This window comes from Eubalaena glacialis, chromosome 9, assembly GCF_028564815.1.
Source record: "Eubalaena glacialis isolate mEubGla1 chromosome 9, mEubGla1.1.hap2.+ XY, whole genome shotgun sequence".
NCBI lineage: Eukaryota > Metazoa > Chordata > Mammalia > Artiodactyla > Balaenidae > Eubalaena > Eubalaena glacialis.
In genome coordinates, this window is record NC_083724.1 from 43,897,756 (window position 1) to 43,924,510 (window position 26,755).

General features: G+C 34.3%; 1 protein-coding gene and 1 pseudogene across 2 annotated transcripts in view; both read right to left on the minus strand.

Annotated features, from left to right (window-relative positions):
* Window positions 1-26,755, minus strand: part of VPS13A (vacuolar protein sorting 13 homolog A) — a 270,364-nt gene that overhangs the window by 83,791 nt on the left and 159,818 nt on the right. For both annotated transcript variants that reach the window (XM_061200327.1, XM_061200328.1), the window contains exons 36-44: window positions 21,973-22,100; window positions 21,504-21,673; window positions 20,748-20,965; window positions 19,805-20,037; window positions 4,522-4,614; window positions 3,706-4,062; window positions 2,452-2,553; window positions 976-1,134; window positions 544-799 (exon numbers count right to left, since the gene is read on the minus strand). In XM_061200327.1, the coding sequence (XP_061056310.1) occupies window positions 544-799; window positions 976-1,134; window positions 2,452-2,553; window positions 3,706-4,062; window positions 4,522-4,614; window positions 19,805-20,037; window positions 20,748-20,965; window positions 21,504-21,673; window positions 21,973-22,100 (1,716 nt within the window). The remainder of the gene's footprint in view (window positions 1-543; window positions 800-975; window positions 1,135-2,451; window positions 2,554-3,705; window positions 4,063-4,521; window positions 4,615-19,804; window positions 20,038-20,747; window positions 20,966-21,503; window positions 21,674-21,972; window positions 22,101-26,755) is intronic.
* Window positions 5,579-6,773, minus strand: LOC133098385 (heterogeneous nuclear ribonucleoprotein A1-like; annotated as a pseudogene).

The following is a 26,755-nucleotide window of genomic DNA, read 5'->3' on the forward strand; positions in this document are numbered from 1 at the left end:
TTAATATTTAACTTCACAATGACTACATACTATGATAATTTAAAAATGTATTTACTTTCACCTCTCATGAAAATGAAAAACTTCTGGGAAACATAAAGGACAAAGGAAAAAAACCTCTACCTCAATAGGCAGAACACAAAAACCATTACCCTGTGCCATTTCATGAATTCAAACCTTATTCTGAATTCGTTCAGTTGCAAAACTGGTGCAATTCTACTGAGTTATACTAAAAGTGATTAAAACAACCACCTATAGCTATAGTCTGTAAATGCTGACTGAGGATGAGATTTAATAATTTTCCTCTCCAAAACATAAAGTAGTAAATTACCATACTTTAAATAAAGCAGTGGCTAAAGAAAGTCAGAATTTGAAATACAAAGATAAAGTGACAACAGCAACCAAAGCCCTGCAAAGGAAATAATAAAATTTGCAAAATATTAGAAAGGAGATAAAAAACCTGTGAGATACCACAAATGAGTAAAATGGGATACAAAATGTAACTTAAAAGAAATTAAAGCCCCAGGAAGGTAATTTATCACTTACTAAGAAGAATGAAGAAGAATTTGCTGCTTAGGCTGGTCATTGCATTGAAATGATCATTGTCTTTAGTTCGGATATAATCCATACTTAAACTCTCCTCATTTTTCAATACATATGATTTTGCCATAGGTACGCTGAGCACACTAAAAGAGTCACTTGGTGAAACAGAGATACTAAGTCCAAGAGAATTTAAAATCATAAATGGTGCTAGATCCCTTATGAAGGCAGCTGAAGATCCAGTGGCAGCTTCTGTAAATGCCTAATAAGAAAGAATTATCATAAATAAAAGCAAATGTAGAAAACTAAACGACAAGCAGAACACTAATGGACATATGACAAATAACTAAGTTAACAAAAAACTTCTTGTTCAATAAAAGAAAAGGGTTAACTCAGACTAGTACACCAACATTTAAAGTTTCAAGTTACTTTTCTTACCTTGACTAAATTATTTAACATTACAAGGCCACATTTGGATAATGTAATGTTTAGTTGGTCTTTTGAATGGAAAGTGATGACAGTTTTATATTCTGGTACCTTGTAATTTTCTTCTTCAGTACTTGACTCAACAATGGCCTTTCTGGCTTTCTTTTTCATCTAAAATAAAATATAAATTGTAGAAATATGAGAAAAATTTGTTTCTAGGAGCACAACATAACTCATTTTGCAAAGGAAAAGCAAACATTAGACAAATTTCAAGGACAACATTAGAGAGAGCAATACACTTTATCAGTTCCACTGCCTTACTTGGAATTACTTGGACATCAGCCAACCAAGATCGCATTGGATAGAAGCAGTATTGGAAGAAAAATTCTCCTCCTCCTCAGTTATACTAAAATGGCAGGCACAATTTAGAAGGGAAAAAAACCCCTAAAATTACTAAATGCATGGAGCATCTGAATGAAAATTAGAAGCACATATATCATAGCATGTGGAAATTCAGGGCAAGAAAAGTCATTTAATCTACTGGTGCTATAAATGCTATAAATAAAGAACAGAAACCTAGGGACTTAAAAAGTCCAACAATAGTTGCAGAATGGTGCCGCTAGGATCTAGGGCTCATGTGAATCAATACCACCTACCTCTTTTTAGAACTCACAGGTCTACTGCCTATGTGTATCCTGACCTAACAACCGCCAAAGAAGTTCCTTTATCCAAATCTTTTATCTGAAATATGTGGAAAATCAAATGTCCTGGTTCAATACAAAAAGCTGGATATGCCAAGCTAGTCACCTTTACTGTTCCTTTAACTGGCTTTAAACCACTGAACATTTGTCTGCAGGTTGACTGAATCATTATTAGGGAGGAGATATGCTAGGAATGCTGCAGTCTCTTGCTTCAGAAGCACAATTTCATCCATCTAAAGGTCCCGATTCGTATGATTACATAAATTCACACTATATTTCAAACAAATAATAATATATTTTCTTCTCTATATACACCCTTCAGAGATCAAAGAAAACTTGGGATAGACAACAACCTTCAAGAAATGCTAGCGATATTTTAACATGACGGTTACGTGTGGGGACTCTGAAGCCAGTATTAAATTCCACCTCTTCCAATTTAAAGGTATTATTGCTTTATGGAAGTCCTTTAACTTCCACAGTTTCAGTCCCATCACATGTTAAAATGAAGTTTAAAACTGTATATTCTTCAGAGGTTTGTTGTAAGAGTTAAAGCAAAAGTAGATTATTTAGAACAATGTCTAGTGCATAATAAACGTTACATAATTATTTGTATTGGAAGCCCATGAGGCAATGGCCTTGTGTTTGATAATTACATTCAGAGGTCAAACAAGGAAGCATGTGGAAAGGCTCATAATGAGATACCTGAACTCTGTTGTGATTAAAATTAAAGTGTGTGTGATGTGGACATCCTCAATATTTGAAAAAAATTTTCAGACTTCAAAAATACCTTGATTCCAAGATTCCATGGTCTAAAATCCTCAGTCTGATCAATTTCTAAGGGTTCAAGCAAAGGCTCCCACACACCGAACATTTCATTGTAATAATGTACCTAGAGAGAGAATTTTTAATTTTTTAAATAAGGCACTCTGGTATTTTCTAAAATGATCTTCCATGCTGTTTCCCACCAGCATTCCTTTTGGCTGTGCTATTTCTTCCATGTGAAAACCGTCTACATGCCATTCATTAGTTTCCTCATGCTTTCCTCACTTGGCTAACTTCATGGTCTAGTCTTCACAATTTAATCCAGAAAAAAACTCTCTTTTAGGTATCTTTCCTTGACTTTCAGGCTGGGCTTAACATCGAAAGCTGTGTTCATCTATCAAACACTACTGACATTTTTTAAACACGTCTGTCTACCTCCTCTGACTTTTCGAAAGCCCTTGAGGCACGTAACATATGATTCAATGAGTATGCACTTATTTGAATTCTCTGAACTTCTTGGACATCCTAGATCAAATCCTCTGCAAAATACAGATAATTTTAGCTAAAATTTGGAAACTTGAAATCTAGTCTGTCAGTTCCACCTCTATTAGTATATAACTCTGTATCAACACAAATGTTATAGCAGCTTATAAATTTTCATATTTATTGACTTAGGTAGAGTATCAGATTAGTTTCTACTTGACATCAACTCAATTAATAATTTAAAGCGAAATATCTCTGGGATGATTGTATGTAGATAAATTCTGAAGCAAAATATATGTTGGTTCAAAGCAAATATATTCCATATAACTAAAGGACTCTCACAAAAATCTGAAAGACCTTGGTGGAGTCTCACTACAGTATAAAGATTCTGCATTATATAAAAGTATAAGGCATATTTTTCTCATTCTTTATATTACTATTTTAGAAGAGATTAAGAAATAGTCTATTATCATTTTAAAGGAAAAAGGATATTCAATTTAATTCTTAAAATTAAGAATTTTTCATCTACTCAACAACTGTCTATTAATATCATCAACTTTAAGATGAATGAAATCAGTTGAAATATAAACTTAATATGGACATGTACTCTAAAAGTAACATACACATAAAAACAACTATATCAAGGGCATAAATTTGTACATTTTCTTCCAATAGATTTGTGAACCAACATCATACTTAGGATAAATTTAATTTAAATGTTTAAGTAAGAGTCCCCAAATAGTCCATGTATAGCACTATTTGTTATAAAATCTGGAAAAATACTACATATGCTTACTTCTAGCTCAAGTTGACAGTGGAGATTTATTAGGGAACTCCAGTTTTTGCCTTCCCCTGAGAAACGTGATTTTGCCAAAAGCATAGGTACTGTTCGATGACCAATTCCAGCCCCAAGAACTAGAAAAATAGAATCAATGTTCATTCTTATTATTTCTCCTTTGGGTACCAATTCAGTTGTGGGAGCTATTTTTTCAACTTCATTTGGTTCTTCAAGAAACCACATTTTTAAATTCTTTGTATCCTTCTTTTCCCATAAATGTGCTGTAGAAGAAGCAGTTTCTTGTGGGATGGTTTCCTTAGCTGTATAAAGTGCTGAAGTTATGGTAATCACAGTATTTATGATAACTGGTGAAACCTAAGAGGAAAAATTTAATAAAAAAATCTACATAAACCACTTTCAAAAATACACACTTCAAAAAACATTAAATATATTTGTAAAGGATCAAGAGGAATTAATACTGAACTAACCTTACTACCAAGAAATAGTAGATACAATTTGCTGCCTACAAAAAAGTTTTTTGATTATCACAACTAATTTTAATAGTTAAAATATTTATATGTCGATATCAAACTGATCAACTATACATACTATAAGGATGTTAACTACAGAAGCAGTCAACTGCCAATAACAAAATATATGAAAACATTCATTATAAAATATATATTAAATATCATTTTAAAATTATGTCATAAAAAGATTTTCGAAAATAGCTTTTTTTTGTTTATTTAACAATTAAAAGAGTTGCTATAATAATTGCTTATTTCTAAGTTTTATTGATTTTTTCAAAAGGGCACTGACTACATTGTAACTTACCTTCAGTGTGAGGGATTTTACTGATAATTCAATCACTTGTGGATCTGTACTTATCTGAGTAGCTTGATAGAACAAGTCACAAGGCTGCAAAACCTGTGAGAGAAAAACCAATACTATTAAATTAACATGTTCTTAAAATATTTTTATTTAAAGACTTGCCCAGTAATAGATAAGTATGTTAAATAAACAAGTTAGTAAAAATAACTATTTAAAAAACAAGTGAATCAATAAAACATTTCTTAATTATCCTTATTCGTTATTCATAAAAAATAGAAAGTACTAACAATATTAGCAACACTATTGATATAATAAGTAAGTAAAAGAATTTCTTAAATATGCTTAAATACATGAAAATTCCACAAAATTTGTATTCTGTGTTTTATTTTACAGAAGTCCCTTGGAATCCCTGGGGAATTGGTTCTAGGACATACACATCTGTCCCCTGCCCCCTACCCCTCACCCATGGCAGATACTAAAATCCAAGGATGTTCAAGTCCTATATATAAAATGGCATAGTGTTCAACAACAGCAAAACAAACAACCCAATTTAAAAAATGGGCAGAGGAGCTGAACAGACTTTTTTCCAAAGAAGGCAAACAGATGGCCAACAGGCACATGAAAAGATGTTCAACATCTCTAATTATTAGGGAAATGCAAATCAAAACCACAATAAAATATCACCTCATATCTGTTAGAATGGCTATTATCAAAAAGGCAAGTGTTGGAAAGAATGTGGAAGAAAGGGAACCCTCATACACTAGCAGTGAGATTGGTGTAGCTACTGTGGAAAACAGTACAGAGATTCCTCAAAAAATTAAGAATAGAACTACCATATGATCCAGCTATTCCACTGCTGGGTATTTAACCAAATAATACAAAAGCACTAATTCAAAAAGATATATGCCACCCTATGTTCGTTGCAGCATTATTACTATTATTTTTTTTTAAAAGACACATTTATTCAGCGTCATGATCAGACTTACTACATTTAGCAATCAACAGCATGGGTGCAAAAAAAAAAAAAAAATTTACATTAAAACCCTTTGTTGCAATGCTTTACACTTTCCACAGAACAGAAACTAAAATAACCTGTTATACAATTAGTCACAAATACAGTCCTCGAGTTTTTTTGCCCATACACATGAGTATTGTCTAAAACATGTCTTCTTTGTAGCAGCTAGGCCCTGCCACCACTGTGCTTGGCTGAGTTCACAAATCAGTTGTACCCTGTAGCTTCCCTGTCACTTCTCTGGCTCTCCTCTCCTGCTAAGCTTTGTTTCCTGGCAGTAATCAAAACCTTCTGCCACTGCTATAGCTACTGCTGCTGCTGGAACCACCATAGCCACCTTGGTTTCGGGGTTTGGCAAAGTATTGGCCTCCACCACCACAGGGGCCAGAACTTCTGCCTCCAAAGTTTCCTCCTTTCATGGGTCCAAAATTTGAAGATTGATTGCTGTAACTGCCAAAATCATTGCAGCTTCCACCACCTCCAAAATTGCTTCCATCATTACCGAATCCATTATAGCCATCCTGCTGCCACTATATCCACCACCACCGTGGCTGCCACCAAAGCCACCTCGGCCACTGAAGTTTCCTCCACGACCAAAGCTGTCATTCCCACCAAAACCACCTCCACGACCACCACCGAAGTTTCCAGAGCCACTTCGACCTCTTTGGCTGGATGAAGCACTAGCCATCTCTTGCTTAGATAGGGCTTTCCTTACTTCACAGTTGTAGCCATTCACAGTGTGGTATTTCTGAATGACAATCTTGTCTACAGAGTCATGGTCATCAAAGGTTACGAAAGCAAAGCCTCTCTTTTTGCCACTGCCTCGGTCAGTCATGATTTCAATCACTTCAATTTTCCCATACTGTTCAAAATAATCTCTTAGGTGATGTTCTTCAGTGTCTTCTTTAATGCCACCAACAAAAATCTTTTTCACAGTTAAGTGGGCACCAGGTCTTCGAGAATCTTCTCTTGAGACGGCCCTCTTTGGTTCCACAACTCTTCCATCCACCTTGTGTGTCCTTGCATTCATGGCCGCATCCACCTCCTCCACAGTGGCATATGTGACAAATCCGAAGCCTCTGGAGTGCTTGGTGTTTGGATCCCTCATTACCACACAATCTGTGAGTGTTCCCCACTGCTCAAAATGGCTCCACAGACTCTCATCAGTTGTTTCAAAGCTCAAACCTCCGATGAAGAGCTTCCGCAGCTGCTTGGGCCCTTTGGGTGACTCTGACTTAGACATGACGGCAGTGGAGGGGGTGGGGGAGACGTCAACAATGCTTACTCGGCGGCGTCCACTGGCAGAAAGGAGTAATCTACTGAACATATCTCTGCAGCATTATTTATAATAGCCAAGATATGGAAGCAACCTAAGTGCTCATCAACAGATGAAAAGATAATGAAAATGTGGGGTGTGTGTATATGTTTGTATATATATACACATACATATAAGGGAATACTACTCAGCCATAAAAAGGTGAAACTATGCCATCTGCAACAATATGGATGGACCTTGAGGGTATTATACTAAGTGAAATGAGTCAGATGGAGAAAGACAAATACTGTATGATTTCACTTACATGTGTAATATAAAAAATAAAAAACAAACAATATGAATGAACAAACCAAACAAAACAAACATGTAGATATAGAGAACAGAGTAGAGGTTACAGAGGGGAAGGGGTGGGGGACAAAACGGGTAGGGGTCAACTGTATGGTGACCGATGAAAACTAAATTTTTGGTGGTGAGCATACTGTTGTGTATGCAGAAGTAGAAAAATAATATTGCATACATGAAACTTATATACTGTTATAAGCCAACATTATCTCAAGAAAAAAAGACAGTACAGTCAGCCCTCTGTATCCACACGTTCTGTATTTGTGGATTCAACTGCGGATTAAATTACTAAAATAAAATTTTATCATGGTATTTTTTTCCATTATAAAATGAAGTAAAATGAATTAATCTATATAGGACAAGCTACAAAAGATGAGAAGAAAAAATTATAAATACATTAGACTTACTAAATAATTCTTAATATAATTATAAATTAACTGAGTTTTCCCTAACTATGGTAAGCATAAATCTGTCCTGTAGCCCCTAGCGACTCACGTTCCTCCCAAATGCAAAATATATTCACCACCTCCTAAGGTTCCCTTTTTAATATTTATTTATTTATTTACTTATTTGGTTGCACCGGATCTTAGTTGCGGCACATGGGATCTTCATTGCAGCATGCGGGATCTTTTTTTTTTAGTTGTGGCATGTGGGATCTTTTGTTGCGGCATGCGGGATCTAGTTCCCTGACCAGGGATCCAACCCGGGCCCCCTGCATTGGGAGCGTGGAGTCTTAACCACTGGACCACCAGGGAAGTCCCCCTCCTAAAGTTCCTAATAGTCGCCTCCCATCATAGCCCAAAGTCCAAAATCTCATCATCTAAATCTGTATCTCACCACATAATCAGTTCATCTACATCTCTCATTAATTCAAAATTCTAAAATCTCATCTCTCTCATCAGCTCAAAGTCTAAAATCTAAATCAGGTCCAGATGTTGATGAAGTTCCTGGGTGTAATCTATTAAGTACAACTGCTGGGGCACAATTTCTCTTAAAACTGAAACTAAGATGAGTTGCTTGCTCTCACCACTCCCAACATAGGATGGTGGGACAGATATAGGATAACAATTACAGATATTCCAATTCAAATACAAGGTAGAAGGAAGTCACTAGTCCAAAGAAGTTCTGAAATCCAGCCAGATAAATAAGTTTCTTGATTAGATTTCAAAGTCTAGGAACAATTCTCTGTGGCCGTCAACTCCACCCTGAGTCATCCTTCCTTTTTTGTTTTTTAAAAGGTTGCACAAATTTGCAGCTGAGTAGTTTTATCATCCTGCTTCCTGCCAGTAGAATTCTGAGGGGTCCAAGAATCTCTCTTCATTTTGTATTCTCTGTCCCTCTCAGTCCATACTGGTAGTGTTTCTGCTAAAATAATATTCTCAAGAACCTTGAGGGCCTTCTATAGATTTCATGACGTTTCATTCCATTAGACAAAAGCTGCATTCATAGATCTTTTTTAGATAATGATGGGCTCCTGCTCTTATTTTAAGGCTAAGGGTTGATACCCTTATGATTCCTAGAGGCCTTCTGGTTTGATTGAGAAGATCTGTGAAACATACATTGATCTCTTGAAAGGGCCCTTTGTGTGACTGAATACTCTATCATTTTTTAATCTGAGGTTCAGCAAAAGGTTATACAATTACATATTCTTTTCTCTATGCTATACTTCTGGCAGCCATTTCTGACTTGTAGCATCTTATACCATTTGGAAGACTGAGAATTATCAAAGTCATTAAGACCTGGTTCTTTCTGTTTAACTGTTTTTCCCATAATTTATCTCTCTGCTCCAGCATTTTTCTATAACAATAAGAAACCAGGAAGCACCTTCAAATCAGGCAGCTTGGAAATCTCCTTAACTGTATATCCATGTTTATCACTTACAAGTTTTGCTTTCCACATAAGTCCAAGACTCAATTTTGCAAAGCCTTCTGTCACTACATGTCAAGCCATCCCCCTATTTCCAATAACATATTCTTTACCTTCCTTCTGAGCCCTCACTGGCAGCATTCTTAATGACCATATTTCTACCAAGATACTGTTCAACACAATTTAAGCTTTCTCTATCATTCTCTTCAAAATTCCTTTAGTTTCTACATACCTCTGCTTACTGCCCAGTTCCAAAGCTGCTCCCACATTTTAAATAATTGCTGCAACAGCATATTACTTCTATATAAAAATTTGTATTTGTTTCCTATTGCTGCATAACAAATCACCACAAATTTAGTAGCTCAAAACAACATAAATTTATTATTTCCCCATTTTCATGGGTCAGGAATTTCACTGAAATCAAACGTCAGTGTGCTGAGTTCTCATCTGGAGGCTTGACTAGGAAAAGATCTGTTCCCACACTCCTTCAGGCTGCTGGTAGAATTTATTTCTTTGTGACCCTAGGGTTGAGATTTCCATTTACTTGCTAGCATTTGGCTAGGCATAACTTTGTACTCCTACTAGTCCCTCATAGGTTCCTGACATGTGGCCTTATTTATTGAATACATGGCAGTTAGCTCCTTCAAGGCCGGCAGGAAAGCATCTCTTTGATGTTTCACCATTTTTTAAATTAGGTTAGGCCCATCTGGAATCTCTCTTTGTTAACCTCAACATTAGGCGATTAGTAACCTAATTATATTCACTGGTCCTGTCCACATTCAAGGGGAGGAGACCATACTGGACACATGCTACAGGGGGTAGAAATCTTGGAGGCCATCTTCAATTCTGCCTACGCTAAGGATGAAAAACAAATCAGAAAAAAAGTGACATCTAAACCTATTTCTCCAAAGAAAGCACATTAACATCTACCATTATTCTAATAAATCAGCAAGATCAACTGGTACATGACTTAAATAATACGTATATTATTTCTTTAAACTCCAGGGACAGGAAATTATAACCACATTACAATACATAATCTAAGATTTTCAACATAAAATTTGTGTTATTTCTTCATTTTAGAGAAGGCAAAAAAATAAAAACAAAAATACTATTATAAATGCATATAAAATTTCTCTATCACTTGGAAATTTTTAATTGGCTTTTTTTAATATCTCCTTACCAAAATAAATATGAAGGTATGCTTTGATTCTTACCCAATTCCTACATTTTCAAGTCTAGTTAAGCTACTTAGGATTAAAAATGCAGCTGGTCCTTAACAGTAAACACGTTCATGCCAAGACTACATTATATGGTCAAGTTTTCCATAATACAATCCATATAGACCAATTTAATAATGTGGAAACATTTCTTAAAATGGAATTATTTTCCTACTAGTATTATTTTATTGCCTCCAACTATATCCATTGTGATTTTATTGCTGTTTCTATCATTTTTTTCTCCTTCTTACCCTCAACTCTCACCATGCTGCTACCAGTCTTAAATTATTTTTACTATTGAAGCATTCCTTTCCTGAGGATACTGCTTCCCCTTCAGAGAAGCAATCTTAGGCTATCTAACATCTAAGAGCCTACAAGAGCTGACTATAAATTTCCTATTTTACAACAGTATCTTGGTGGTGGGAAAGATTATTCCAAGCTTAGGACCACTAAATACTAACAATAACAACAAAACAGGCAGAGTATAAGGGTACGGATGCTGGTATGTGAGTAGGTGTGGGATGGGAACTTGTGCTCTCTGAAACCCAAGTTCTCTGCATATGCTATCCCTTTGTGCTGAAACACACTCCTGTGACTCCTCTATCGCAGTTTAACTAGCTAGTACTTAATCATCCTCCAGGCATCAGCATAAATGTCATTTCTACTGAGAAGTCTCCCTCACCTACTACTCCAGAACAGTTATAGTCTTCTATTACAGAATCCTAATTAGCAAACAGAATATAAGGACAAGTTAAAATATCCTCAAATTTAGGGTTAACCCATAAATGTAAGGCTAGTATGCCACAGGAAAAACTATCAATGTAATTTATCATAAGAGTAGTAAAACCTATTATAGTTTTTTCAATAGATGGCAGTAAGCGCTCAATAAAATTCCAGTTATTCATGATTAAGATTATTTCAAAATTAGATACGTAATATTTCTCAACACACTAAAGGTTTTATATTTAAATTATAAGCAAGTATTAAAACTATAGTAATATTACCTCACTTAACAATGGGAATACAATGAGGATGAATCTTTATTGCCATTCAAGAATGTGACTTTTGCAGATGAGTTTTAGTAAATCTAACATCATAAAAATATTAGTACAGGTAACAAGTTTAGAATAGTTACAGTATAAGATAAATTCATGAAAAAAGCTGACAACCATTTACAGTAGACATAAAATAAATTAAATATCTGGATCATGATTCAGATTTTTTACAAAAAGGTTTAAAACAATTCTAAAGGATTTAAGAATTTATTCAAAAATTATTATAAAATCCTAACAGGTGAAAGAGACATAAGTAAATGTATACTCTACAGGTAGAAAAGATGAGGATATTAAATATGTTAATAATTGTAAAAATTTAGGGTCACGTATTCTTTGAAAATTAAATTCTAATAAAAAATGCTCATATACCACACTCCACATACATTTTTTAAAAGTTCGTGAATCTTTAATAAACATGTGCATGTGTCTTTTTGAATTATGGTTTTCTCTGGGTATATGCCCAGTAGTGGGATTGCTGGGTCATATGGTAATTCTGTTTTTAGCTTTTTAAGGAACCTCCATACTGTTCTGCATATCAATTTACATTACCACCAACAGTGCAAGAGGGTTCCCTTTTCTCCACACCCTCTCTAGCATTTGTTTGTAGACTTTTTGATGATGTCCACTCTGACCAGTGTGAGGTGATACCTTACTGTAGTTTTGATTTGCATTTCTCTAATAATTAGTGATGTTGAGCATCTTTTCATGTGCATGCACCCCAAGGTTCACTGCAGCACTATTTACAATAGCCAGGTCATGGAAGCAACCTAAATGCCCATTAACAGACGAATGGATAAAGAAGATGTGGTACACACATACAATGGAATTTTACTCAGCCATAAAAAGGAATGAAATTGGGTCATTTGTAGAGACGTGGATGGACCTAGAGACTGTCATACAGAGCAAAGTAAGTCAGAAAGAGAAAAACAAATATCGTATATTAATGCATATATGTGGAACCTAGAAAAATGGTACAGATGAACCGGTTTGCAGGGCAGAAATAGAGACACAGATGTAGAGAACAAACGTATGGACACCAAGGGGGGAAAGCGGTGGGGGTGGTGGTGGTGGTGGTGTGATGAATTGGGAGATTGGGACTGACATGTATACACTAATATGTATAAAATAGATAACTAATAAGAACCTGCTGTATAGAAAAAAAAAGTAAAATTCAAAAAAAAAGAAGAAATTATTTTCTAATATAAATGACTATGATACCAATTAAAGTTCAACTAATTGCAACTTATCAAAATTTATGTGGCCAAAACAGCTAGCTGGCCATAAATATCCTTCTCAAAATTCCCAGCAATCACAGATGTTTCCCTTATATGGTTGTCCAGCTAAGGATATCCTTTTTTAGACTTCTATTTCCATCTGTGAAGGAAGAAACTTGTGACCAAGCAATAATCCACCTACAAGTTGAAAAGTCATGTTAAAAAAAAGTTTGCTTGATGTAAAAGAATGAAATTGGAACCTTCTCTAACACCATATACAAAAATAAACTCAAAATGGACTAAAGACCTAAGTGTAAGATGATACTATAAAACTCCTAGAAGAAAACATAGGCAGAGACCTTTGACATTAACTGCAACAATATTTTTTAGGATCCCTCTCATGAAGCAAAGGAAATAAAAGCAAAAATAAACAAATGGGACCTAATTAAACTTAAAAGCTTTTGCACAGCAAAGGAAACCATTGACAAAATGAAAAGACAACCTACCGAACGAGAGAAAATGTTTGCAAGTGATATGACCAATAAAGGGTTAATATCCAAAATACAGAAACAGCTCATACAACTCAACATCAAAAAACCAAACAATCAGATTAAAAAATGGGCAGAAGAACTGAAAAGACATTTTTCCAAAGAGGACATGCAGATGGCCAACAGGCACACGAAAAGATGATCAACATAGCCAATCATCAGAGAAATGCAAATCAAAACCACACTGAGGCATTACCTCACACCTGTTAGAATGGCTATCATCAAAAAGAACACAAAATACAAATGTTGGCAAGCACGCGGAGAAAAGGGAACCCTTGTACACTGTTGGTGGGAATGTAAATTAGTGCAACCACTGTGGAAGACAGTATGGAAGTTTCTTAAAAAACTGAAAACAGAACTACCATATGACCTAGCAATTCCACTCCTGGGTAATAGCCAAAAAACCCAAAAACACAAATTCAAAAAGATACACGGACCTCAATGTTCATAGCAGTATTATTTACAATTGCCAAGATATGGAAGTAACCTTAGTGGCCATCAACAGATGAATGGATCAAGAAGATGTGGTGTGTGTATATATATATATGTGTGTGTGCATATATATACATATATATATATGTATATACACACACACACACACACACACACACACAAAGAAATACTACTCTGTCATGTAAAAGAATAAAAATTTGCCATCTGCAGAAACATGGATGGACTTGGAGGGCATTATGCTAAGTGAAATAAGTCACACAGAGAAAGACAAAGACTGTATGGTATCACTTACATGTAGAATCTAAAAAATAAAATAAACTAGTGAATATAACAAAAAAGAAGCAGACTCATATTCTAGTGGTTACCAGTGGGGAGAGGGAATCAAGGAGAAGGGCAATATAGGGGTAGGGGAATAAGAGGTACAAACTATGAGTTATAAAATAAGCTACAAGGATATACTGTACAACACAGGGAATATAGCCAATATTTATAATAACTATAAATGGAGTATAACCTTTAAAAATTGTGAATCACTATATTATACACCTGTAACTTATGTAATATTGTACAGTAACTATGCTTCAATTTAAAAAAAAGTCTGCTTGAAACTATAGGCATGCTACCAAGGCAACCTTGCAAAGTCCCCAAGGAAAAACACAGGAGCAGAGAAGTTATCTCAAAACTTCATGGTAGTTTACCTTCTAGTTATTTGTGAAGTTCTTTAGACACACACACACACACACACACACACACACTAAGCAGAAGGCTATTGCTAAGTAGAGTGAAATGGTCAGCAATTTCAGAATGATATGGAGAATGGGGCTGAAAAGAAAAAAAACAATTTCAGAATCTGCCAAAAATGGGCTTTAATATGGGCCCTAGTAAGTACTCCTGGCTGTCAGATGGGACGCTGAGACAGTTACTATATACTAGTGGATACGAACCAGGAGTAAACAAGGCTTTACAACAACTGCAACCCAGCCTCCAATAAGTTTAATTCCTTAGATTTAGATAAAGGTAAATTGTCCCCAGTCTATATGTCTAACAAAGAGCAAGTGAAACCCTCCTTACAGGAAGAAAATAATCAATGAAACCTCTATAACATTTCATTATACTGTCTGGCATTCAATAATAAAGTATCTGATATATGAAGAAACAAAACCTAAAGAGAAAACAGAAGTAAACAGAGATGACTCAATTATTGGCATTATCAAGAACAAACTTTGAAGTAATTTTGATTAATATGTAAAAAAAAATGAATGACAGAGGGATCTATAAAAAGAAATTATATAACTTAAAAATGCAATACTAGAAATTAAGAACTTGATAATAATGTTTAATAGCACATTAGACAAAACAGAAGACAGAATTAGAAAAAAAATTAGGAAAATTAGGAAAAAACATCTAGTGTGAAACATGGAACAATATGAATGGAGAATAAAGAAATGCGCTTAAGCGACATATGGAATATGACTAAAATGTCTAACAAGAAATTGAAAGTCAAAGAAGGGAAGGAGAGAGAACATGTGACATAGAAGCAATATCTAATGAGATAATGACCAAGAATTTTCTACACCTATGAAGTACACAAAGCTACAGATTCAAGAAGTACCACAGGCTCCAAAAGAATAAATATAAAGCACATCTAGACATACCATGAAAGTTTTAAATGTACATAGCTACCAATTTAAAACTTTATATCCAGCAAAATTATCCTTCAAAAGAGAAGGCAAAATAAAGACATTTCCACACAAAAACTGAGAGTATCTGCCACCAAGAGACCACATTAAAATAAATACTAAAAGGAGCTTTTCAAAAAAATAAAAAATAAATAAAATAAAATAAAAGGAGCTTTTCAGGAAGAAAGAAAATGATTCCAGATGTAAACATGGAGATGTAGGAAGAAATAAAAAATAATAGAAACAGATTATATGTGGGTAAATATAAATGAATACTGACCGCAACAAAAACAAAAATACCCTGTAGATTCTAAATATATATTGAATTAAAATCTATGACTACTATTACAAAATGGTAGAACAGGATTTAAAGCATTCTAAAAGCTTTAAAAGTGGTAAAAATATTTATATTAGACTTTACTAAGTCTAGAATGCATGTTATAATATCCAGGATAATGACTACAAGAACAGAAAAAGAATATATAACTAATAAGCTAATAAAGGGGAAAAAAAGAAAAATTTAAAAGTCCTATTAATCCCCCAAAAAGAACAATACAGAGAAAAAAACAGAACATAAAACATATGGAACAAATAGTATGAATAGTAGGTCACAGATTTAAAACCAATTACAGAACAGTAGTTACAGTGTGTAAATGCACTAAATATCTTAATTAAAAGACTCAACTATGAAAAACAAATAAATATGCTGCTTACAAAATACCACAGCTTAAACATAAGGAAACTGAAAGGTTAAAAGTAAAAGGATAGGAAAAGATATACCATGCAAATACCACAAAGAAGCTGGAATAGTTATACTAATAGTAGGTAAGTAGAATTTAGAAATCATTTCCAGAGATAAAGAAGACATTTTAATAAAATGGTCAAATCTACCAGCAAGATTTAATACAGAATGTGTACACATTTAAATGACCTAGCTTCAAAATATATAAAGCAAATATTGACAAAACTAAACATAAAATAGCTAAATTCACAAAGAAAATAGATTTTAATAGATCTCTTTCAATAAACTGATAAAACGGACAGGGAAAAAAAGGCTCTAAGAATATAGCAGATCTGAACAATATTATGGACAAAATCTATCTTAATAGAATGCTATTCCTCAAACAACAAAACACACTTTTTCCCCAGTGGACATTCAATATTCATAAAAACAAAATTAACCATATCCTGGGCCATAAGATAAGTCTCAACAAACTTCAAAGAATTAAAATCAGAATATGTTAATAGACCACACTGATATCAAGGTAGAAATCAACAATAAAAAGACAACCAGAGGGCTTCCCCGGTGGCGCAGTGGTTGAGAATCTGCCTGCTAATGCAGCGGACACGGGTTCAAGCCCTGGTCTGGGAAGATCCCACATGCCGCGGAGCAACTAGGCCCATGAGCCACAACTACTGAGCCTGCGCATCTGGAGCCTGTGCTCCGCAACAAGAGAGGCCGCGATAGTGAAGAGGCCCGCGCACTGCGATGAAGAGTGGCCCCCGCTTGCTGCAACTAGAGAAAGCCCTCGCACAGAAACAAAGACCTAACACAGCCAAAAATAAATAAATAAATAAATTAAAAAAAAAAAAGACAACCAGAAAACCCCTAAATATTTGGAAATTAAGGAAAACCCTTCTAATCCATGCATAAAAAATAAAAATGAGAAAGTATTTTTAACAGAATAATAAAAATACAATATATCAACCCTAGTAGCTGTGCTTAGAGGAAAAATTACTCTCTTAAAAGGCATATGCTGGGAAGAAAAAAGACAGAATATCAATTATCTAAGCATCCATTAAGAAGTTAGAAAAATTACAGCAATTTAACCCAAATAAAATATAAAAAAACAACACAACAACAATAATAAAACAGAAAACAAATGTATAATGAAGGGAATCAAGCAAGTGACATTTTGGTCTTTGGAAAGACTGCCTTTGTTGGGCTCCCTTAAAACTGTGTGCTGACATATTACTAAATTCTGGCCAAAAGGACATGAGCAGAAGTGGTATGTGCAACTTCTGGGCAGTGCTCTTAGAATGGGCATCCCTTTTTGCCTTCATGTTCTCTCCTTACCACCATCACTCACCCCCAGCAACCTGCAAGGTAGGTACATTGTGAACTATCTTTGAACAAGCAGATTAAGTTACAGCCTACGAATAGTGGAACAAGATGGAAAGAGCCTGGTTCCCCTACATTACACCAGAGCCATTAAACTGAGTCATTATTCCATGTTTCTAGAAAGAATATTTAGTTCTACCATGCATTAGCTACCTTTTGGAGGGGGGACCTCTTGTTACAGCAGCCTAATTAATATCCTAATACAAAATTTCATACCTAAAAATTGGCACTACTGCAACAAAGTAAAAAATATCTGTGACTGATTTAGCAACTGGATAGACAAGGGACATATCAAAATACAAAGCTGATAATTCTAACAATGTTACTGCAAAATATTTGGTAAAACTGCTACTGGTGGTACCTAGGAAGACAGACCATGTTCTTAACAACAACAACAACAACAAAAAAGCCTAAAATTTTAGCTAGACAGGTCTGGCTAGAATCTTGATGTGTATTAGCTCCTTCTTTCTATTGTTTGCAAAGGCCTATAAGAGAAGGGAAAACACTGAGGAGAGCCAAGCTCTAAAGAGGAAACTCAGCAAGAAATAAGACTGTGGCTGCTATTTTTTCTCTGGCAATTTTTGTTAAGATCAGACACGGGAGACAAAAAAAAAAAAAAAGATAACAGATGTGGCTATCCCCCTCCCCCAAACCTACTGTTAAAGTAGGCTTTACTAAGTCAGGATGAAGGGAGGATAGGCAGATGACAGATTAGTAAATAAAAGAAGAGTTCTATAGCCAAAAAAACTACCCTGTGAATAAATAGTAGCTTTGGATATTAAGGTTACTTACAAATGGAACAACCTAGATGCCAAACTAAATGTTTAACGAATTAAGGACTGCCAAAGAGACCAATATCTGGCAAACAAAAGCTTGTTATTATTAAAACTGCTAAAACAATCTCCAAGTAATAAACTTAACAGGAAGTAAGCTGTGAAAATAGTGCAGTTCCCGAAAAAAGACAACAGCCAATTCAGATGTGTCTACAGTGGATAATGATTTAAAAAAAAAAAAAAAAATCTCTCACAGGGGAAAGCCAGAGCCACGTGAGAAAATGAGGACAATGTCCTTTCAAGAGAAAAAAGTCAAAGACTCCAACACGGGCTATCCAAGGAATTTACTCCACTGCTGGAGCTTCAAGTTTTCACAGTTCCACTCAGCAGGATATGATAATTGTTATGAATCAATGACTGCCAAGTGTTTCCCATTCTTTCTTTTTCTGAATGGGTTTTAAAATTGCAATTATCCTGCCCTTACACCACTGTTATACTAGTGGTTGTGTAGATAGTGGTGAAGTGTGTGCCTGTTGAAAAGTGGTAACTTATTTGTCTAGTACTTAATATATTGCCAGATCAAAAGAAGTCACATGCAGACTCAACAGAGAAAACTGTCACCTAAAGATCTTGAACTCTGAGCTGAGATTTTATCCCTTGAGGAAGAAGTGAATATGTTCTATGGGAGAGAAAAGACAAGTATGGATTATTTGTATGAACAAAGGAAGAAACTTTTGAGTGGACTGTAAGAAGACCCTCTAGTTGCCACCTGTTATCTGTTCTCCTTTTCTTCTACAGTAACAGAAGTTTCATCTGAGCATAACATAGCTCAGAAAAGAGACCACATTCTCCAACCTTTTTTGAAGGTAAGGGTGGTCATACAGCTACATTCAAGCCAAAAGACTGTGAATAGAAAAAATACACGTAAAATATCTACATGAGAATCAGTATGCCCTCCATTTTTTATTTCTTCTCTTTGCTTAGAGGTGAGCCATCAGCCTTGCAAACTAGGGAAACAGTCTATCCCATATCCTAGCCAATACGTAGGTATTTACTTTTAACAAAATTACACCTTATATTTCTATGTTGTTAATACTTAGAATATTTATACTTCTATTACTCCTGTAGAAGCCTAAATATTTTTATAAGCGTTTTATATGAGTACTAGGAGTCAGACAGTTAACTTGAAAAGACGTCTTTGAAGAAATGAATTTTAATCAGTTATGAAGAGGAGGAAGGCCAAGAGGATATTAGAGAATAAAATACAAATGTGAAGTATGTCAAAACAAATGGCTGATGGTACAAATAAGCCATATGCAGAAAAGCAAAAAACATGTCTGAGCAAAAATGTCTAGATGGGAGAAAAAAATTAAAAATAATAAAACTGAAACAGCACAATAAACAATTGGTAGAAAGTCTTAAAGGCCTAAAAGCAGTGTGGAATTGATATGGTTAGAAAGTCAGAGTAAAGTCTTCACTGAGAAGTGTCTAGATGAAAGCAACTTCTTCATGAGACTATCCCCACAAACACATAAAACAATAAGGAACAACTGGAAAAATGAAAAAGAGTTTCAAAGCTGGTGTAATAATCTACATTAGGCTCTACAAGCAGAAAGAAAGGTATTTTACAGAGTAAGGTTGGAAAGTATGTAGGCACTTTCTTAAATGATATACACTAAATACAAAATAGTTTACAATTAAGCTGATAAGTAAATAGTAAACTCACAGTAGTGATTTTTCCTTTTCTCTTGACTGGAAGAAATGGGCATGCTCTCACTTGGAGATCTTTAATGGCAGCGGTCATTGTATTATTTTCAAAGTCACCTTGCCAACAAATCTCACATTGTGTTGTAATGACTAAGGCAGGAGCATCATTTCTTGTCATATCAGCCACAAACACAATTTCAGGATTTTTAATAATAATATTAATTTCCCACTTCTCTGATTGCTGTACAAGTACTAAAATAGAAATAAAAACAATGTTTTAAAATAGTTATAAATCTTTCTTATATACATTACTTATGAAAAATTACTATTTATAGGAAAATGTTATTTTCATTCTAAGTAAAAAGTAAAATAAAAGAATCTTAGGTCCCAAAGGAATTTACTGCAACTCTCTTGGTATAAGATTTAAAGAAGGTATAGCCATAAGAATATTTCAAAATGTAGGGGAAAATCTCCACTATTTAATGGCAGAGCTGGAAATAAATCTAGTTTCTAACTCTCAGCTTGACACTCTTTCTACTATACCACAATGAATGAAATATGTAAAAGATAATAGAAAATTATAAATATCGAATATAACAAGAATAAAAGAGGACTTTAAGTTAAAATACTATCTTTAATTATGAAAAGGAGTGGCTGTTTCATTATTCTCTCTCCGTTTTCTTCCAACGAATTCTTTCAAATTACTGTCTTCAAAGAAGTACAATTACTTATTTTAATATAGGTCTCATAATTTTTGAACCCAACACATATTTACACCTTGAAAAATATGCAAACTGTACATCTTATCAGAAAACACATCTAAGTTATCCTTTTACCTCTGAAAAATAAAGATTTTTAACTTATTAATCCACTTAACCTCATCATCTAGAAGGCTAATCAAGGTAAGTGCTATTATAGCACTTCAATAATACAGATATTAAATGTTTTAGCCAATAACTAACCTTCTTCTTTAGCAGGCCATGTTTGAACACTGGTTTCTACAGCAGTGCCTGTAGTGTAGGCCTCAAGAAAGACATTTGCAACTGTCAGCAGAAATTCCACACTTGCACAAATATACATTTCTTGAAGGACTAAATCAGCCACCCAACCGTCTCTGACTCTCCTATACCTTATATCCATCATGTCCTTTTTGTCAAACCCAACAGTTAGTCCTATCATTCTGAAAAACACAATAATAACAATTCCTATGAGTATCTTACAAATAATCAAACACACCAATGAAACTCAAAGACCTCTTATCCCTTTCACTGACAGCAAACCAGCATTCTGAAGTCATTTCTCTTAGTAAGATCACAAAGTACTCCAAATAATAAACTTACAGACTTTGGGAGCTCAACTGTTTCATAAATTAGGAAGTATATCCTTAAGAAATTATCAGAATTTTGAATCTCAGCATATTTTTTCCTCAATTTTTCATATATTTCCCATTACAATTTGCATGGATTAATAATTTAGATAATACAGATTAATTTAAAAACCAATTACACTGATTATTTCTATATAACCCATCAATCAACCATTCAGCAAGAACAGCACATAACCAGGGCATTTAAAATGTTGGCTTAGAACTATGGACTCAACTGCATTGAAGCTCTGAAGATTTTAGTAAATACCCAGAAAATGAACATGCAACTTTGGGAGTAAGTTCTGTAAAATATACCAACCATTTCTCAAGTAAAAACTTAGAACACTATTACCTAGGAGTTGCCTTCTTGACATGAGGCCTTTTGTCATCTAAAATACAGTTTTTTAATGAGAAGGAAGAAAATGTTGAGTCATCTGTAGACATTTTTAAAGTACTTATAATATTCTCCCACTTAAATTCAGCAAGTTTCAGAGAAGGATCACGAATATCTGTAAAGGAAGTCTGTGGAAGAGGAAATCAATATAAATTTTACACAAAAACACAAATTTAAAACATATTTTAAGACATGAGATACCACAGTCTCTATCTCCAAAGAGCTCATAATGAAAGGCATGAAAAATATTAACTTTAAAATTTTATTTTTCATATCACTGGCTATAGGAAAGATAACTCATTTTAAAAGGCAAATAGTTAAAATTATTTTATTATTAAAGTGAAAAGATCAACAATTTTTCTCAGAGGAACAGATATTCCAAAATACAGGAAACAAGAGAAAATATATTTTTTCTTCTTCAGCTTACCTGTTTAGGATCTGGACTATACAGTACCATGGTGAGATAATCAGTTCTGAAACTCATATTTAGTGTTGTCTTAACTTGGGAAGCATGTGAATGTACTTCTACCACAGCAGCTGTCACTACAGTTGTTCCTTGGAAAAATTAAAGTTATTGGACAAAAGAAGAAAGTCAGGAATGGTAGAACTCATTAAAACAGACCTGAACTAGATTTAACATAATTATTAAATAAATGGGTAGGTATAATGTTTTTCCAAAAAATTTAAAAGATTTAAAAATTCTGATGTTGAACTCACTAACTCCTGGCTTAGGATTCTTTACATAATAACCTGAGAGTATTAATTAAACTCTTGGTTTACTTTTAATAAACTCTTGGTTTAATTTTTGTAAAACGAGAATAAAAGAACTAACCACTGGGTTTGTTTTGGAGATTAAGCAAAACAGCACGTGTAAAATGCATACTAGAGTACCTGGTATATGTGTTTGGTATTTAAATTTTACTTCAAAATCTAAAACCAAACAAGATACTTTAGATGACATTTAAAAAATTGTTCCGCTAAACAAAAGGATCCAAAATTCAATCTTTTCTACATTTCATATTTTGGGAAAAGGTATTATATATACATGGTACATATTAAATGGACATATAATAGAAACATAGCAATTCCTAATTCTCATTATACTAGACTCCAGAGACAAGTACCACCATTCCAGGTAACTTATTTTTTAATTTAGGTAAAATTTACATCCGTGAAATGTATAGATCTTATCTGAAACATTTAATGAGATTTGATAAATATATACATCCATGTCACCAACACTCCAATTAAGATACTGAACATTGGGGCTTCCCTGGTGGCGCAGTGGTTGAGAATCTGCCTGCTAATGCAGGGGACATGGGTTCGAGCCCTGGTCTGGGAAGATCCCACATGCCGCGGAGCAACTAGGCCCGTGAGCCACAACTACTGAGCCTGCGCGTCTGGAGCCTGTGCTCCGCAACAAGAGAGGCCACGATAGTAAGAGGCCCCCGCTTGCCGCAACTAGAGAAAGCCCTAGCACAGAAACGAAGACCCAACATAGCAATCAATCAATCAATCAAATCTTTAAAAAAAAAAAAAGATACTGAACATTCACATCACTCCACAAAGTTCCCTTACACCCCCTTCCCAGTCTATCCCAACCTCCCTACCATTCTAATTTCAATCATCTTAGATTAGTTTTGTTGGTTCTTAAATTCTGTATAAATGCAGTAAGATATATCATACTCTTTCATGTTTAGTTTCTTTCAGTTAATATTTCTGAGATTCACCCATGTTACTGTATGTGTCAGTAGCTCATTCTTTCTTATGTACTCCGAAAATGCATTGCATGAAAATAAAGTTTATCCATCCTAGTGCTGATGAACATATGGGTTATTTCCAGATTTAAGCTATTATGAATAAATCTGTTGTAAATATTCCTAAATAAGTCATTTTGTGTATATATGCACTTATTTTGGGGTGCGGTGGGGGTAAATACTTAGGCTTATAATTGTTTGTTATAGGGTAGGTATACATTAACTGCCTAACTTTGTCAAAAGTAGTTATACTATTTCACTTTCTTAAGAGCCACATGTGAGAGTTTCAGCTGTTTCACATTCTCGTCAACATTTGGTGTTGTCAGTCTTTTAAACTTTAGTCTGGTAAACGGAAGTCTTCCTGGTAAATAACTATGTTAGCACCTTTTCATGTGCTTACTGTCCATTTAACCTATTATCCTTTCTAAAGTATCCAAATCTTTTGGTCATTTGTTTTTTAAAAAGTTACTAATTTCAAGGAGTTCTGTATTCTAGGTATAAGAACAAGGTCAGATAAAGGCATCTTGAATATTTCGTCTAGTCTGAAGCCCAATTTTTCACAATCTTGATACTATCATTTATTTCCCCCTTTTTTAAAATTAATTAATATTTTTTTGGCTGCGTTGGGTCTTCCTTGCTGCAGCGGCCTTTCTCTAGCTGTGGCGAGCGGGAGCTCCTCTTCGCTGCGGTGCACGGGCTTCTCATTGCAGTGGCTTCTCTTGTTGCGGATCACAGGCTCTAGGGGCGTGGCCTTCATTAGTTGTGCGCGTGGGCTCAGTAGTTGTGGCTCGCGGGCTCTAGAGTGCAGGCTCAGTAGTTGTGGTGCATGGGCTTAGTTGCTCCACAGCATGTGGTATCTTCCCAGACCAGGGCTTGAACCCATGTCGCTGGCACTGGCAGGTGGATTCGTAACCACTGTGCCACCAGGGAAGTCCCTGACACTATCTTTTGATGAGCAGAAGTTTAACATTTTAACGAGTTCTACTTCATAAAGTTTTTCTTTTATGGTTAGTGCTTTTTTATCTATCCAAGAAATCTTTGGCTATCCCATGAAGATATTCTTTCATGTTCCTTCTTCTAGAAGTTTAAAAGTTTTAGCTTTCAAATATATGCCTTTCATCCATTTCAAATTAATTTGTGTATGGTGTGAAGGGACAAGTTCAATTTTTCCTACATTTACCTAGTTACGACAGCACCATTTGTTTAAAAGTTTATCTTTTCCCTATTGACCAGTCTTTGTTGAGTATCAGTTTACTTGTATGTCTTCTGGACATTCTGTTTTACAAATCTATTTGTCTATGTTACGCCAATAACATACTAACTTAATTATTGAAGATTTATTGTAAATTGTGAAATTAGATAGTGTAAATCTTTGCTCTTCTTTCATACACACACACACACACACTGCTATTCTTGATCCTTAGCACTTCTATATAAGCTTTTAAAGTAATTTTTAAATTTCTATTAAAGTTTGACTGGGATTATGTTGAATATATAAATCAATACGGTGAGAACTGACATTTAAACAATATGGATATTTTAACAATACTGAGATTTTTCAATGCACAAACATGGCATACATTTTCATATATATAGGTCATTTAGTTTTTCTCATGAGTATTTGGTATCTTTCAGTGTAGCAGTCTTGCATAATTTTGTTAAATTTCTTCCTAAGTATGTTTTCTGATGCTATTGCAAATAGTTTTTAAAGTCCTATTTCTCAATTGTTACATATTAACACTGTATCTTGTTAAAAATGCTAAATTGATTTAATTCTAGGAATGTGTTGAAGACTTCTTAGGGTTTTCTGTGTAGTCAATCATGTTGAGAAAAAAGGCATTTTTAATTCTTTCTACTCTGTAGACCTATTAATCCTTCTCTTGGGGACTTCCCTGGCAGTCCAGTGGTTAAGACTCTGCGCTTCCACTGCAAGGGGCGTGGGTTTGATCCCTGGTTGGGGAACTAAGATCCCACATGCCACGTGGTGTGGCTGAGAAGATATTAAAAAAAAAAAAAATTCTTCCTTTGGCTGTATTGCTCTGTCAATGACTACCAGCTGAACAGGAATGGTTAATGTGGACATTCTTGCCTTGTTCCTATTTTAGGTGGAAAACTTTCTACTTCATCATTAAGTATGCCTTTTTAGACATTTCTAGTTTTTAATCACAAATAGGTGCTGAATTTTATCAAATGTTTTTCCTGCATCTATTGAGGTGATATAACTTTTTCTCCTTTCTCTATTAATTTGGTGAGTTACCTTAATTGATTTTTGAGTGTTAAACCAACTTTTCATTTTGGGATAATTCTCAGTTGGCCAAGATGAAATATCCTATATCCTTATTGCTGGATTCAGTATACTAATATGTTGTTAAGAATTTTTATGCCTGTGTTCATGAGGGATACTGGTGTGCAATATTCTTTTCTTGAAGTGGCTTTTTCTGTTTTGTTTTTGATTTTAGTTTTTGGTACCAGGGTAATGCTTGCTTTATAAAATGTCTAAGGAAGTGTTCCCCCCTCCTCTATTTTCCAAAGAGTTTAACACTGGTATTATTTCTTATTTAAATATTTAATAGAATTCACCACTGAAATTCAATTCTTTTAATAGATACAGAGCTACTCAGATTTTCTATTTCATCCTATGTCAGTTTTGGTAATTCTTTTTTCCAAAAAATTTTTACACTTCATATAAGCTCTAGAATTTATTATCACAAAACTATTCATAATATTCCCTTATTGTCCTGGTCGTGAACTACTGCAATCTAATTAATTCTGATATTGATAATTTGTTTTCTATCAGTCTTGCTAAGGATTTATCAATTTCATTAGTCTTTCCAATGAAAACAATTTTGGACTTTGGTAATTTTCTCTCCTGCTTATCTGTTTCTCTTTCACTGATTTCTACTGTTGTCTGTATTACTCTCTTCCTTTTATTTATTTTGGGTTTGATCTGCTCTTCTTCTAGTTTCTTGAGGTAGAAGATTTTATCTTTGATTTTTAACTCCAGTATAGTCCTTTATAGCTACAAATTTTTCAGCACTGCTTTAGTTGCATCCCACAAATTTTGACATTTTATGTTCATTACTTTTCAGTTTAAATAATTTTGATTTCCCTTTTTCTTTTTTAACCCATCAGTTATTTAGAAATTGTTTAATGTCCAAGTATTTCAAGCTTTTTTGACATCCAATTGCTATTGATTTCTAACTTAATTCCATGTGGTCAGAAAACTTTAGCCCCTCCCTCCCCCCAATGGTCTATCTTTGTGAATATTCCAGGAGTCCTTTAAAAAAAGTATATTCTGCAATTGTTGAGTGAAGTATTATATTAATGTCAATTAGGTCAAGTTTTTTAACAGTATTCAAATATTCTATATTCTTTCTGATTTTTTAGTCTATATTCTATCAACTAAGAGTGGTGTGCTAACTATCCAACTATGATTTTGTATATGTGTATATC